Source organism: Budorcas taxicolor, chromosome 24 (genome assembly GCF_023091745.1).
Source record: "Budorcas taxicolor isolate Tak-1 chromosome 24, Takin1.1, whole genome shotgun sequence".
Lineage (NCBI taxonomy): Eukaryota > Metazoa > Chordata > Mammalia > Artiodactyla > Bovidae > Budorcas > Budorcas taxicolor.
Genome location: NC_068933.1, coordinates 13,503,968 through 13,520,113, shown reverse-complemented (window position 1 = coordinate 13,520,113; position 16,146 = coordinate 13,503,968). Strand labels below are relative to the sequence as shown.

Genomic DNA, 16,146 nt, shown 5'->3' with positions numbered 1-16,146 from the left:
ACATGGCTGCTGTCAGCATCCAGGTTTAATATAGGGAGTTTATTTTAGAGGGAAGATGTGAGCCAGTGATAGCATTAAAAATGAAAAATCTAAACTTCTACCAACAACCCCCCCCTTACAAAACACTAACCAAAACATAAGAAGCTCATTATTATCAGCTTTAAGAAGAGCCAGGATTTATTCCTGATATATAAAATCCTCATGATAAGAAATTAGGACTATCAGAGATCTGATACTTGTTTTTCACCTAACCTCTATTTTCTTTCAAAGGCATTTTTATACAAAATATATATTTTTATACAAAATGTATGAGGGATAAAACGTAAATGGTCAAATGGAATAATGCATTACAAAAAAGAACAATGAATCCTTTTTAAGACTTTGGACAAGTCTCTTCTACATTTTTGTTGTGAACAATGAAAAGATGTATATTTTTCAAACCTATCTGGGATGACCATGAATTCAATTAATTTAGTAGGTCATGACTAGTATGTTTTAAAATGAAATAGAGGAGACTAGGAAATAAAATCAAAGTATACTACTAGTATCAAAAGCAAGCATATTTCTGTGAAATCTGGCGTGTGTGTGTATATCTACAGGTGAAGATATTTGTGTTACTGTGTTTTGATGAAAAATATATTTCTTACTGTGGGTCATATCCAAAGAGGTTTGAAAGTCACAGAAGATATCTAAAGTCCTTTTCAGCTCTGTTGTTGATTTCTAGATCTATTACTTACTTTACATATTTTAGTAATTTAAAAGTTATCTAATTTTTAAACTTAATCTGGCCTATGTATAAATTCAAAGTTTACAGGAAGAATCAAATAGGACCTAAAATTGGTAAATTATGAGGGTCCAATGTAAATCTGTACATGAACCATTAACTTTTTTTCAGGGATGACTGATTTAATCAGCAGGCTCGCTGTAGAACAACAACAAAAAGTGAATCCAAGTAAAGTTCTGTATGCGTTATGTGCATATTAGAACCATCTATTCTGAAGCAAGACTGCCTGGGTTTGAACCTCGGTCCTGCCACTTATCGGCTGTGTGACTTTCAGTAACTTAACTTCGCTGTACTGTGGTTTTCGTATCTGTAAATTGAGGATAATAACAGAGGCTATCTTTAGGGCTGCCGTGAGAATTAAATGGAAGTATTTCTATGCAAAGCAGGCAGAAGACCGTCTGGCCCGAAGTCAGTATTTTAAGTATTCGCTATTATTACCATTGTCTTTTATATTTAATTGCTTCTTGAAAGCTATTTTAAAAATCCCCCAATGCAAAATTATATGGGTTCAAGAATATTCACTTGTATTCAACCAGAATTTTGGAAACTGACATTAAGTAGCTGAACATTTTATTTAAATACAGAGGCGCTGTTCACCAGGGGCTGAAACATTTTTTGAAAGACACAGACTAAATCCTCACCCAGCCAGGTGAAGAATTCCAAATATCTGAACTATTACAAAGAATTCTCAGTGCTTGTGATAATTATGGGATAGAAGGAGGGGAGGAGGAGGAAGAGATACCTCTTAAAAAAAAAAAAACTTGACTATATGTGCCATATATAGGTGCAGAACACTGCTCCTGCAACGGCTGTTTTATCTACACGTGGGGCTGGACCAGTGGCGCTCAGGTCCGTAAGGTGAGGCGTGTACAGGTGTGACCAGGGCGTCTAGTGCCATCGACCCGTCTCCAAGGTGACCTCACAGCTGCCCCTCCGCTGGCTCAGCATCTCTCCGTGCCACGCCCAGCTAGCACTTGAGAATCTCCTGGGGTGGGGAGTAACTTTTCTAAGCTCCTCGCACCCCTCCCCCACTTCTCAAGGCCTATTATCTAGTTACTGATGGCAGGCGACATGCCCTTTCTGTATCCTGGGCTAAGGATCACTGGTTTAGATAACCCTGCCTATCAGGGCTCCGCCTGAAGTTTGCAGTGAGTTGCAGGGCGCACCAAGACGGCAATCTCCATACATGGGCTCCAGGATCGACCAGGCCCTGCCTCAAAGGTCACCCAAAGCCAGCCTTCAAATAAGCATATTGGAGCCTTAGAGCTCATCTGTCCTCCTCCAAGGCAGCGGCTGGCTCAGTACCTGTAACCATCTCCAATGAGACAAAATTCCGTATGAATGGGGTGCAGGCGGGGGTGGGGGGGATGGGGTCCTGGTGGAAAGGGGCCATCCAGACTCTGTTGGAGAACTTTCTGCTCAAGGACGACTTCTGAGGCCCAAGAAGGTAGTAGTTTGGCTTGACCCACAAAAATGTTCTATCACATACCTGCATCAGATCTTGTTTTTCTTTTTCTCCTGAGCTAATAGCCTTTCTGATAGATTTCAGTTCCGTTAGGATGGCTTTGGCTTCACTGAGTTCATAGCCAGTCTGGCCTCCAGACATTTTTTTATCAATTCTGTTAAAAGAGAGGCGGAAAAAAACAATCAAAGAATGTCAGAGTACAGGCTAAACAGACCGCGGGAATTGGGTGTGGGGATGTCGTGGTTAGCTGATGTTTACTGCTGGACTCACACACAGCAGCTTCAGGGTGGTGGTCTCTCCTCCTTTCTCTTCTGACCGCTTCGAGCTGAGACCCCTGCCACCCCCGACCTCATACCCAGCCCACTGTCATCAGCGTCAGGCTTCTTTCTTTCTTTCTTTATTTTTCAGGCTTCTTGTTTACGGTCTGGTTGGGTGGTCCCACTGCTGGCTGAACTCAAACCTCATCACACGCTGATCCTGGCAAAGGTTTGGGGCCCAGGGAACTGATTTAGCAGGAAGACAGAAATGCCAGTAAACTGAGCGAGCCCAGGAACCTTGGGATTCATCACTGCCGTCTAATTTTACGTGCTGCGACGTCTGTGCAAAAACCTAGCACAGGGCAGAGTCTGGTGACCGTTAATAAAGGGTGGTGATTTTCGCTTACACTAGTGAGTATCCTATAATGCTTGGGTTGTTTGGTTAGTTCCCTGTTTCTTTTTAAATATATGAAAAGTATTCTATTTTCATGACAGTTATGAGTCAAGATAACGTTGCCTGTCTTGCTGAATGAGTTCAAATCTAGGAACAAGATGCAAGGGCAGATGTGTTCATTTGTCCATTAATGTTGAATCAAGAGCTCCCAGTGAGCTTGTTGACTAGTACTTGGTAAGCAGTACTTGCTTACTGAACGTCCACATAGTTCACAGGGTCACCCTACATCAGAGGATTTCAGGTAACTGAAGGGGTCACAGGGCCCAACCAAATGACCTAATTCTTAAAAAGAAAAAAAGGCTAAAGTTCTTCATCATCACCTATGTAGCTTGGGACTCATCAGGAAAAACCTGGGCTTTACTTCAGAAACACATAGCCACCCCCTTGTCCCACCAGCCAACAGCGCTACGACACAACGATCTCGGGCATGTCCTTGTCTAATTCCCAGACTCTCCAGAGATACGGCACCTACTAACTCACAGAAAATTGTCTCTGAGCTAATTTGGTTTAAAACATTTACTAATTTGTATTTATTTCAATGTGAAGGGTATAGTTTGAAAAAAAAATTAACTAACGTCATATTATCTTATTTACTCTTCTAAAGTTAACTCAAATGAGGGCAGTTTGTAGATAACTTATTTTTACAAGTAGCATTTTAGAAAATATTTTATGGTGCTGAACAAGTAATTAAAGTCTGAAAGAACCTAATAAAATAAAATAAATCTCATCATAAATCAATTCTATAATAAAGTACATACAACCAGTGCCATTGGACGGGCCAAAGCGGAAATACGCCTCTCTTGCTGGTGTCCATCTACACACAAGCTACACTATTGCTGAGGGCCAAAGTGCAACTTGGGACCACAGTCTGAAATGAATAACACAGAGAATAAAAGTACATTCATTCATCCAGCATAAACGATGGCACCAAGTGGAACGACAACCGGGGCATAAACTGGTGCACATTCCACAAAATTATTCCATTTTACTGTGAGTGTGAAGTTGCAAAATCCTACAGCGGGATTCTGCTTAAATTTATTCCTGAAATATATTTTCGGTCATAACCCCAAGTAAGATTCCCTTTAGTATCAGGAACGTGGTTTCTTGAAAAATATGGTCTCTGGGTATAATAAATTATTATTCAATCTTCTGGTAGTATGGTGGTAAACATTTGAATGAAAACAGCTTTATTCTGTCTATAGTTAAGATGCATGAGGGGCGTCTAACGTTAGATATGGTATCTCTCTGCTCTCGCTTCCTCAGATTAGAATCGCTGCAAGAGAAAGCCTGGGTTTCTACAACAAATGGCTATTGTTTTCTTGTGGAATGTTATTGACAGATTCTTAAACATGCCTTGGATTCCTATAAAAATTGCTTGCAAGCAAACTGCTTTGAAACAATATATCATTGTTACATTGATATAACAAAAACAGTAAGTTTGGCTAACCTTTAATCCTGGTGGTGACATGAGTTATAATTTCATGTGTCTTAAAAGTATGTAACGTGTGGCTAAATGCTTCCTGGTGTTCCTACCCTGACACCCTTCTGTATGTTGATGGACAACTGACTAAACAACACATTTAGGGGAAGCCAGGTCTGCCCAGGTTTTGGGGGTGCACTGCAACCTCCGCAGAGGCTCTCTGAACAGAGCTGGACCTGAGAACCACGTGGGGGTCTTGGGATGGAGACCAGACACGTGTATTTTTTTTTTTAAAGAGCACCTCAGATTATTCTAATATGCAGTCAGGCTGGAGAACCAGCAGGGTGGGAGCATCTCAAAGAATCTCATGGTCATGATCACATGAGGTGCGTGTCAACACCAAAGACTGAGCCGGAACGCCAAGTGTCTGAGATGAGTCACGTGGCTGGTGACTGAGCGGAGCGATGGGAGTCCTGAAATACAGCTCTTCAGCCAAACACACAGAACGATCTGCTCAGACGGCCCGGCCAGTGAACATGTGGGAATCTTTAAGGGGGTGACACCTTGCTGCCTCGGATGCTGCGGAGGCAGCCGGAGGAAGGGTGTAAACCTGTCTGGAGAGGGGCCCCTCGGGAAGCCCCAGTGAATCCCGCCTCACTGCTGGGGCCCCACACGGGGCCGCGGGAGAGAAGGGGTCTGGAAGGGCCGCCGGATGCCTTTCAAGGGATGATGGCTTCAGCCCTCCCCGAGGCCATGGGCTGCGTGAACCGCCACCACGTCCCTGCCTCGGAGACCCTGGGATGGGCGCTGCGGGAGCTGGACGCCTGGGTGCACGTCGGGGTCTGGGAACAGGGCAGGGAGCCCCAGTCCTCCAACATGCCCTTCATCATCCGCATTCTCCTTTGATCTGGCTCAGCCTGGGGCCAGGTCCAGCGGGCTTCAGCACAAAGCAGGAAAGGGCAGAGGGAACTCGGGGGCCTGGACATGCACTCGGCCCCTCCGCAGACACCCCTGACTGGCTCCGTGAGGGCGGGAGGCATCAGAGGCAGACAGGCCCCCTGGGTCGGGCTCCACAGAGAACCTGGTCACCCCAGCCTGTCCTGGGCCCCATCTTCCCGCTCCGTCTCCACCTAAGGCCGGCTGGGGGCCTGCGAGATGAAGCTGAGTCTCTCCCCTTGGTTTCCTTGCGTCTTCCACCCATTAGGGAAAACTTCAGACCTTTTCAAAGTGTATAGTAGATTTTCCCGAGTGTTTTTTTATTGTTCTGTGGTTGATTGTTTTCTTGTGTTTTGTTTTTTTTTTTGGTGCCAAGCTTTGCGCCTCCTACTTGACTACTCTTTGAGAAAACTCTTATGTCGTCTGCACTTCTGCTTTCTTTGGACTGGCTCAGGGGTCTTGGATTATTTGAGAGTTAATTTCATTATTTTCATACTCACTGTTTCAGAGTAGCGAAGCCTTGTTCTTTATAGAGCAATTCCTGCTTCATCTGTGAGAGTTCTCGCTTCAGCTTTTTGACCTTTTGTGAGAAAATGTAAATATGAATGTTTGTAAATAATTAGCAACACAGTTTTAAAAGGTAACCTATTAGTAAACTATTAAACACATAAACACAGCCACTGGTTTAACGTTTACTCGACTCGTTTCCCCTGGATATAAATTCCATGGAAAGAGATTAATAAGTTTAGATTAGTGGTGATGTGTATTATTACTCAAAGTTGCTCTCCTTATCTTGTGTAGCAGAGTTGCTCTGAGCTGGGCATCATGACTGGCAGTGCCAGGCGGCACTTCTCTGGCCACCCCACGAAGGCCATTTCTCTGTTTTGTTCAGTTCGCAGTATTTTCTGAGAGCTGGAATTGTCTGTGTACTGGTTTCCTGGCTGTCCCCCATGACAGAGTAAGCGGCATCACTCCGGCTGCACCCCCAAACTTGCAGAGTGACACCAGGTGAGCACCACGGGGTTAATACATAATTTGTTGTCGAACAGGTAACAATTATTTTTTCCCCATTATCTTTGGAAATAAGAATACTAAAACCTCCAGGTCAGAGATATGGTACAAGCCTGGTTCAGTCACAAACTAAAGGTCTTCTCATGGGTGTCAGAAGCTTATTTCCATATAGTAAGTTGCAGCCTGAAGTTTTAAGCACGTTCTGGTGTATAGGAATTCCATGTGTTTTGCACTTTTATTTCCTGTTTACTCATTCCATAAATATGTGTTGAATCCCCACAGTGTGTCAGACCCTGGGTCTGAAAGTGAACACAACAGATCTGATCTTTGCCTTTATGGGTTTTATAGAACAACGAGGGAGCCTGACAGTGAGCAAATAATCGTCCAATGAAATAAACCTTACCAATTGTCACTGGTGATTGAAAAGAAAAGCACAGGATACTTCAAGATATAAAATGGGGACAGAGGGACTTCCCTGGCCAGAAGACCCATAGGCCTCACTGATAGAAGGGTCCCTGCTGGGTGGAGCTTGTGCACACACCCTAAGCTGCATGGGGCCAGGGCAACCTCAGCAGGCGTCTGGGATTTAGAGATGTTGCCACTGCTGGGTTACAGAGGTGCCGTGTGGGGCAGGAGGTGGGACTGGAAAAGGAGGCCCGCTGACACAGCACCTGAAGCCACGCTGAGGATCTCTAAATTTCCTCCTAAGAACGATGAGAATCACAGCGGGATTGTAGAGCAGGAGCTGCTCCGTGGCTGCAGAAGGCCACTGCGGTGACTACAGTGGCCCAAAGGGGCCGTCCTATCTGCAAGGTGGGCAGGCGTGCTACAGGGGACGCTTCAGAGGTGGGACCCACAGCGCAGGGTGATGGCCCCAGGGTGGGCGGTGAGGGAGAAGATGTGCCGAAAGGGAAAGGGAAAGTAGCTCAGTTGCGTCCAACTCTTTGAGACCCCATGACTACACAATCCATGGAATTCTCCAGGCCAGATTACTAGCCTGGGTAGCCTTTCCCTTCTCCAGGGGATCTTCCCGACCCAGGGATCGAACCCAGCTCTCCCACACTGCAGGCGGATTCTTTACCAGCTGAGCCACCAGGGAAGCCCAAGAATACTGAAGTGAGTAGCCTATCCCATCTCCAGCAGATCTTCCCAACACAGGAATTGAACGGGGGTCTCCTGCATTGCAGGTGGATTCTTTACCAGCTAAGCCACACGTCAAAGGTCACTTCCAAAACATGAAGGTGCTCTTATGGGGAGGGGGACCGGATTTGTCTGGGGGGGAAGATCAAGGGTTTCTGGTAAGACAATTATTTTTCTGATACCCACGGCACTTCGGAAGCAATTGCAACTGTCCAGACTAGAGATATAGAAGGGAGGGTCACTGACATAAGGATGTGGTTTTTACATGCATGCGCATAAGTGAGATCATCTAGAGAGAGCGTGTGCGCAGAAGGGACGAAAGTTCAAAAACAGAACTCGGGTGTCTGCAGCGCTCAGAGGTCCATGAGCGGAGGAGCTACAGGACATCATGAGGCAGAGGCAAGAGAAGCCAGGGAAACAGAGAGCACTGTGGACCAGAAGGGAAAAATGTCAAGAGGGAGAAGAGCCACTCTGAGGACTCAGACGACGAGGACGAGGGCGGTATGACACTCACGATTCTAGACTGTGAGGCCCAATATTTTGGATACAGTAGATGCTGCATAATTTACCTGCTGGGTTTACCAGAAGGCTTAACAGTTTGAGCCCTAATGCACTTCTATTTTATTAGGGAAAAGGAAACAGAAATAATTGTGTTAGAAGAACATATATGTCTGTGTGTGTGTAACCGAATCACTTTGCTGTATAAGAGGGATGAACAACATTGCAAATCAACTATACTTCAATAAAAGTAAACTAAACAATTGTGTTGCAGGGCCCAATTCCTAACTACACAGAGAGGTACAAATGATGCTCCTGGACCCCAAGGAGGAGAGGATTTCCCTGGCCAGGGGAGGAGGGCTGGCCTGGGAGAGGAGGATCTTGAAGGTGCTTTAACATTCACACAGAGCAACAAGCTCACACACACTGTCCAGCGAAGACACTGCAGTTTTAGCATCAGACTCTGACCACATCAGGAGCCATCAACAATCTCAGTTCAGTCCACGTGCGATTCTACTTCTGACAGCACTCTCAAACAGTTTTCTACCAAAAAAGACCAGCATTTTCACTTAAAAAGAACAATAGTAGCAGCAGCAGAAATCCAAAAGATCAACAGTAACTCAACTAGCTGGGCTGAAACTTGTGTCCACCTTTGGAAACACAGTTGATAGAAGCATGATGCTATCTATCTATTGAGCCCACTTGGAACAACCAAATTAACAGTGTCTCTCACAGACATAAAACTTGAAAATCATTTGGACTTCGATGACACACCCATCTAATTTCTTCCAAAAATGATCATTTAAGGACTTCCCTGGTGCTACAGTGGATGGGAATCTGCCGGTCAATGCAGGAGACATGCGTTCCACCCCTGGCCCGAGAAGATCCCACGTGTCACGGAGCGACTAGGAGTGTGCGCCGCAGCTACCCTGCCTGCGTGCTGCAGCTGTTGAACCCTGTGTGCCTAGAGTCCGTGCTCTGCAACAAGAGAGGCCACTGCCAAGAAGAGTTGCCCCTGCTCCCTGCAACTAGAGAAAGCCCATGCACAGCAACAAAGGTTCAGAGCAGTCCGAAAAAAAGGTTTTTTTTTAATGATCATTTAAAATTTAAATGAATTTCTGACAACTCAGACTCTGCTCTGCTTAAGTGACGTGAGGCTGTATTGTGTGCTGGGTGACAATGATAGAGGAGACTGACGCACCTGTGCTTTCCTTTCTCCTCCATTTTTAACTTTACCTACACTTGGCTGGAAGCTACTGCTTTTATCCTGGGGAGGCTTCTGAATGGATTACATGAGTGATTCTCAGCTGCCGAACACCAAGGTGCATTTTATTTTGTTAAGGATGAAAACATTTGATTCTATTATAATGGTAAGTGAAAACAGGTATTATTTCCAACTCAATGTTATTTGGGATTGTTTCTGGTTTTCAAGAGTTTGGTCTTGGGACTTCCCAGGTGGCCCAGGGGCTAAGACTCCTTGCTCCCAACGCAGGGGTTGTGGGTTCGATCCCTGGTCAGGAAACTAGATCCCACATGCAGCCAAATAAAGATCTTACATGCTGAAACTGAAAAAACTCCTGCATGCTGCAGCCAAGACCTGGTGCAGCCAAATAAATAAATAACAGAAAGATTTAAAAATAAATAAGAAAAATAAAATAGAATCCATTTCTATTTCTTATATAGGTCAAAGTTGCAAATGGAACTCTGTTAGAATACAATTGTATTTTTTAAAAAAGAGAGTTATATTGTTAAACATCCAATACCTTTTCTTCTCAGAGAGCCATTTGACGTCTTTAGCTATCACTGTTTTCTACTCTCATTCTCCAACCCAGTTTCAATGCAGGACACAGAACATAAAAACAAATACCCTCAGGTCACAGCAAAGGGTTACGCTAGTGCTGACTGGCACGTTTAGCACAATGTGGACTCTCAGTTCAGTTCAGTTCAGTCGCTCAGTCGTGTCCGACTCTTTGCGACCCCATGGACTGCAGCACGCCAGGCGTCCCTGTCCATCACCAACTGGCAGAGTTTACTCAAACTCATGTCCATTCAGTCAGCAATGTCATCCAACCATCTCAACCTCTGTCGTCCCCTTCTCCCACCGCCTTAAATCTTTCCCGGCGTGAGAGTCTTTTCTAATGAGTCAGCTCTTTGCATCAGGTGGCCAAAGGATTGGAGTTTCAGCCTCAGTGTCAGTCCTTCCAGTGAATATTCAGGACTGATTTCCTTTAGGATTGACTGGCTGGATCGCCTTGCAGTCCAAGGGACTCTCAAGAGTCTTCTCCAACACCACAGTTCAGAAGCATCAATTCTCTGGCACTCAGCCCTCTTTATAGTCCAACTTTCACATCCATACATGACTGCTGGAAAAACCATAGCCTTGACTAGACAAACCTTTTTTGGCATTACTTTTTGGCAAGTAATGTCTCTGCTTTTTAATATGCTGCCTAGGTTGGTCATAACTTTTCTTCCAAGGAGCAAGTGTCTTTTAATTTCATGGCTGCAGTCACCATCTGCAGTGATTTTGGACCCCCCCAAAATAAAGTCTGTCACTGTTTCCATTGTTTCCCCATCTATTTGCCATGAAGTGATGGGACCAGATGTCATGATCTTAGTTTTCTGAATGTTGAGTTTTAAGCCAACTTTTTCACTCTCCACTTTCACTTTCATCAAGAGGCTCTTTAGTTCCTCTTCAATTTCTGCCATAAGGGTGGTGTCATCTGCATATCTGAGGTTACTGATATTTCTCCTGGCATTCTTGATTCCAGGTTGTGCTTCATCAAGCCCAGCATTTCTCATGATGTACTCTGCATATAAGTTAAACTAGCAGGGTGACAATGTACAGCCTTGACGTACTCCTTTCCCTATTTGGAACCAGTCTGTTGTTCCATGTCCAGTTCTAACTGGTGCTTCTTGACCTGCATACAGATTTCTCAAAAGGCAGGTCAGGTGATCTGGTATTCCCGTCTCTTTAAGAATTTTCCACAGTTTATTGTGATCCACACAGTCAAAGGCTTTGGCATAGTCAATAAAGCAGAAATAGATGTTTTTCTGGAACTCTCTTGTTTTTTCCATGATCCAATGGATGTTGGCAATTTGATTCTGGTTCCTCTGCCTTTTCTAAAAATGTGGACTAAAAAATTATGGATGAAAATAATGTGGACTCTCTAAAAAAAACATGGACTCTACTTGGAGGCAAAGATGAGAGGTAACATTCTAGGCACTTCACGTGTTCCAGGCTCTGTCCTCTCAATCCTCACAACTACTCTATTAGACAGATACAGTTTTAATGCTTATTTCACAAGTAAGGGATCTCAGTACTAAAGCGAATAAGTAATCCACTGAAGTTACTCTGCTACTAAGCAACAGAGAGTGGTCTAGAACCCTGGAGAATTTTTGAAAACTATAATTATAAAGGTTTTAGTTATCAGTGGTATGATAATATATGTAAGATCAAAGACAATCTTTGTTGCTCAGTCAGTAAGTCGTGTATGACTCTTTGAGACCCCATGGGACTGCAGCATGCCAGTCTCCCCTGTCCTTCATTATATCCTGGAGTTTGCTCAAACTCATGTCCATTGATTCAGTGATGCCATCCAACCATCTCATCCTCTGTTGTCCCCTTTTCGTCCTGCCCTCAATCTTTCCCAGTATCAGGGTCTTTTCCAATGAGTCTGCTCTTCGCATCAGGTGGCCAAAGTATTGGAGCTTCAGCGTCAGTTCTTCCAGTGAATATTCAGGACTGATTTCCTTTAGGAATGACTGGTTTGATCTCTTCACTGTCCAAGGGATTCTCAAGAGTCTTCTCCAGCACCATAATTCAAAAGCATCAGTTCTTCAGCTCTCAGCCTTCTTTGTGGTCCAACTCTCACATCCGTACATGACTACGGGAAAAACCATAGCTTTGACTATATGGACCTCTGTCGGCAAAGACAAACTAGACCTGTAGCAAAATGGCCCACATAAAAACCTAACAAATAAGCTAAGCATAAAGACGTCACTCATGTCTAGGCAAGAGATAATCGCTATTGGTAGCAATTTACATTCTCAGAAGGCATATTTCTTCCTATTTGAAGCACACAGTTATGGTTTTTGTAGGTTAGTTACAGCATTGGTTACAGTGCCATTGTTTGACGTGCACATGAGCTAACTCTGTTCACAGTTACAAACTAACCCTTACGGTGAACCACTATTCTTTTAGAATCTATGGACACAACTACAAATAGGTGAGACTGTGGATAGCTCTTCTGAGTCCATCACCATTGCTAAAAATAATTCAAAGTGAATTAATATTAACAATGTGTGAGTAAATATATTTAAGAACAAAAGACAACACACTGTTATCAACAGCAGTGCCCAGGAACCAGCTATGTATTTTGCATGGAGAGCAAATAATTTAACCAAAGGAGCTTTTGCTTCCTTTTTGACACAATTAGAAGTTGGTTCATAGAGCACATGCTGTAGTGACATGCTGGAAGTCTCAAATGTGAGACTTCCCTGGTGGTCCAGCGGTTAAGACTCTGCCTTCCAATGCAGGGGGTGCAGGCTAGATCGCTGGGTGAGGACCTGAGATGCCTCCCAGCCAATAAACCAAAACATAAAGCAGAAACAATACTGTACCAAATTCAATAAAGACTAAAAATAATCTAAAACATTAACTAAGTTAATAAAAAAATTTCTCAACTGCATCTGTATTTCTAAAGAAATTTACACTTTTACACTTCCAACATTGTATTTCAGTTTGATAAACAATCAGTAAAAGCAGTCAAAATTCACCAAAATTTTCCTGCATCAAGTTTTTACCAAATCCCACTTATTTGTAATTTTTGCTATGAACATTTTAAAATATCAGTTTAGTTGAAGGTTTAGTTTATGTAAGATATTCTCCTCTCTATCATAAGTATCCATAATGAACAAATGATATGATAAATTTTGGCTTTATAAGTATCTATAATAAACAAATGAAATAATAAATTTTGGTATAAGTTGTTCACATTCCTCATCTTAAAAAAAAGATTTTTTTTTTTTTTCAAAAAATTGAACAAGTCAAGTGGGCCTTGGAAAGCATCACTATGAACAAAGCTAGTGGAGGTGATGGAATTCCAGTTGAGCTCTTTCAAATCCTGAAAGATGATGCTGTGAAAGTGCTGCACTCAATATGCCAGCAAATTTGGAAAACTCAGCAGTGGCCACAGGACTGGAAAAGGTCAGTTTTCATTCCAATTCCAAAGAAAGGCAATGCCAAAGAATGGTCAAATTACTGCACAATTGCACTCATCTCACATGCTAGTAATGCTCAAAATTCTCCAAGCCAGGCTTCAGCAATACGTGATCCGTGAACTTCCTGATGTCCAAGTTGGTTTTAGAAAAGGCAGAGGAACCAGAGATCAAATTGCCAACATCCGCTGGGTCATGGAAAAAACAAGAGAGTTCCAGAAAAACATCTATTTCTGCTTTATTAACTATGCCAAAGCCTTTGACTGTGTGGATCACAATAAACTGTGGAAAATTCTGAAAGAGATGGGAATCCCAGACCACCTGACCTGCCTCTTGAGAAATATGTATGCAAGTCAGGAAGCAACAGTTAGAACTGGACATGGAACAACAGACTGGCTCCAAACAGGAAAAGGAGTATATCAAGGCTGTATATTGTCACCCTGCTTATTTAACTTATATGCAGAGTACATCATGAGAAACGCTGGGCTGGAAGAAACACAAGCTGGAATCAAGATTGCCAGGAGAAATATCAATAACCTCAGATATGCAGATGACACCACCCTTATGGCAGAAAGTGAAGAGGAACTAAAAAGCCTCTTGATGAAAGTGAAAGTGGAGAGTGAAAGGTTGGCCTAAAGCCCAACATTCAGAAAACTAAGATCATGACATCTGGTCCCATCACTTCATGGGAAATAGATCGGGAAACAGTGGAAACAGTGTCAGACTTTATTTCGGGGGGGCTCCAAAATCACTGCAGATGGTGATTGCAGCCATGAAATTAAAAGACGCTTACTCCTTGGAAGAAAAGTTATGACCAACCTAGATAGCATATTCAAAAGCAGAGACATTACTTTGCCGACTAAGGTCTGTCTAGTCAAGGCTATGGTTTTTCCAGCAGTGATGTATGAATGTGAGAGTTGGACTGTGAAGAAGGCTGAGCGCTGAAGAATTGATGCTTTTGAACTGTGGTGTTGCAGAAGACTCTTGAGAGTCCCTTGGACTGCAAGGAGATCCAACCAGTCCATTCTGAAGGAGATCAGCCCTGGGATTTCTTTGGAAGGAATGATGCTGAAGCTGAAACTCCAGTACTTTGGCCACCTCATGAGAAGAGTTGACTCATTGGAAGACTCTGATGCTGGGAGGGATTGGGGGCAGGAGGAGAAGGGGATGACAGAGGATGAGATGGCTGGATGGCATCACGGACTCGATGGACATGAGTCTGAGTGAACTCCGGGAGATGGTGATGGACAGGGAGGCCTGGCGTGCTGCTATTCATGGGGTCGCAAAGAGTCGGACACGACTGAGCGACTGAACTGAACTGAACTGAACCTCTAAAAATGATGAGTATATTATTAAAGAGCTCAATTTATTCATTTCACCTTTTCAACAACTAGACACCTGAGGAGGAAACTAAAGCCTGGTGATCACCAACACCTACAACCATAACATAATATAAAGCAGATGTTTTAGACCGAGGCTCCTATGTACCTGGTTCCCAAATACTTGACCCACTTGCTCTAATTCAATAGAAAGAAATAAAGCACACCTGCTAATATTGTTACATTAAAACAATGCGGTATGAAACCAGTGCTAGGCTTTGTACGAAAAACTGTTACTAGAACCCAAAATGGAGACAGGTCCTATAAGACACCAAAGTAATGAGGAGCTAGCTAATTCTTGAGTCATTATTTTTGTGAGTCCCCTGAACTGCAAAGAGATCAAACCAATCAATCCTAAAAGAAATCAATCCTGAATGCTGAAGCATTCAGGAAGCTGAAGCTGAAGCTCCAATACTTTGGCCACCCGAAGCCAAGAGCCAACTCATTGGAAAAGACTCTGATGCTGGGAAAGATTGAAGGCAGGAGAAGGGGACGACAGAGGATGAGATGGTTGGATGGCATCACCGACTCTATGAACATGAGTTTGAACAAACTCTAAGAGATAGTGGAGGACAGAGAAGCCTGGTGTGCTGCAGTCCATGGCATCACAAAGAGTCAGACACGACTGAGCGACTGCACAACAATTTCTGTGGCATTACTTTGTGAAAGGGATGGGTACATGCAAGGACTTCTCCAGGATAGGGGAGCCAAGAAAAGCTAGGTTGTCAAAATCCATGAAACTCGGCTCAAGCTATCCAGGCACTTCAGAACACCTGCTGCTACGGCTGCTAAGTCACTTCAGTCGTGTGAGACTCTGTGCGACCCCATAGACGGCAGCATACCAGGCTCCGCCGTCCCTGGGATTCTCCAGGCAACAACACTGGAGTGGGTTGCCATTTCCTTCTCCAATGCATGAAAGTGAAAAGTGAAAGTGAAGTCGCTCAGTCGTGTCCGACCCTCAGCGACCCCATGGACTACAGCCTTCCAGGCTCCTCCGCCCATGGGATTTTCCAGGGAAGAGTACTGGAGTGGAGTGCCATTGCCTCTTGGGCATTCTCAAAGAGCTACCTCGCCAGAACATGCCCACGTGGCAGAGAGAGGGCACCATCTGCCTTGCCACGTTCAAACCATAATATGGCTAAAAGCATCACAAGAGAATGTGGACCATGAGGGCCCATGTGCTGTGGAAGCACTCCTATTAAAAGGCATTTTCACTGATAGGAAGTGCTGGACAAGCACCTCCTCGTTAATGGAAGAGAGGCTCTCATCTTTCACTCCAGTTACTCGTGAATTCTTCCTCCGCCTTCTTGAGGGGAGCGCCTTGTCGAGAAGGGCACTCCTCCCCGACTCACTCTGTCGTCCCACAGCGATGACACACAGGTGAACACAGGCTCCTAAGCGCACATTAAACCTGCTGCAAAATAAGCTTTATCAGAGGGGTTCTGTGGCATCAGGTGATGGGTCTGGGGGACGTGACTCCGTGGGGTCTACTGGGATCTCTCCCAGTTACACAGGGCTCCATTTCCTCCGGCGGCTATTGGTGTGAGGCAACCTGTATGCTCTCATTTATTCTTTTTTGAATAAT

General features: G+C 44.1%; 1 protein-coding gene across 1 annotated transcript in view; it reads right to left on the bottom strand.

Annotated features, from left to right (window-relative positions):
- WWC2 (WW and C2 domain containing 2) overlaps positions 1-16,146 on the bottom strand; it is a 147,467-nt gene that overhangs the window by 43,841 nt on the left and 87,480 nt on the right. Inside the window, exons 5-6 of the mRNA XM_052661316.1 lie at positions 5,817-5,896; positions 2,274-2,403 (exon numbers count right to left, since the gene is read on the bottom strand). Coding sequence (XP_052517276.1) covers positions 2,274-2,403; positions 5,817-5,896 — 210 coding nt within the window. The remainder of the gene's footprint in view (positions 1-2,273; positions 2,404-5,816; positions 5,897-16,146) is intronic.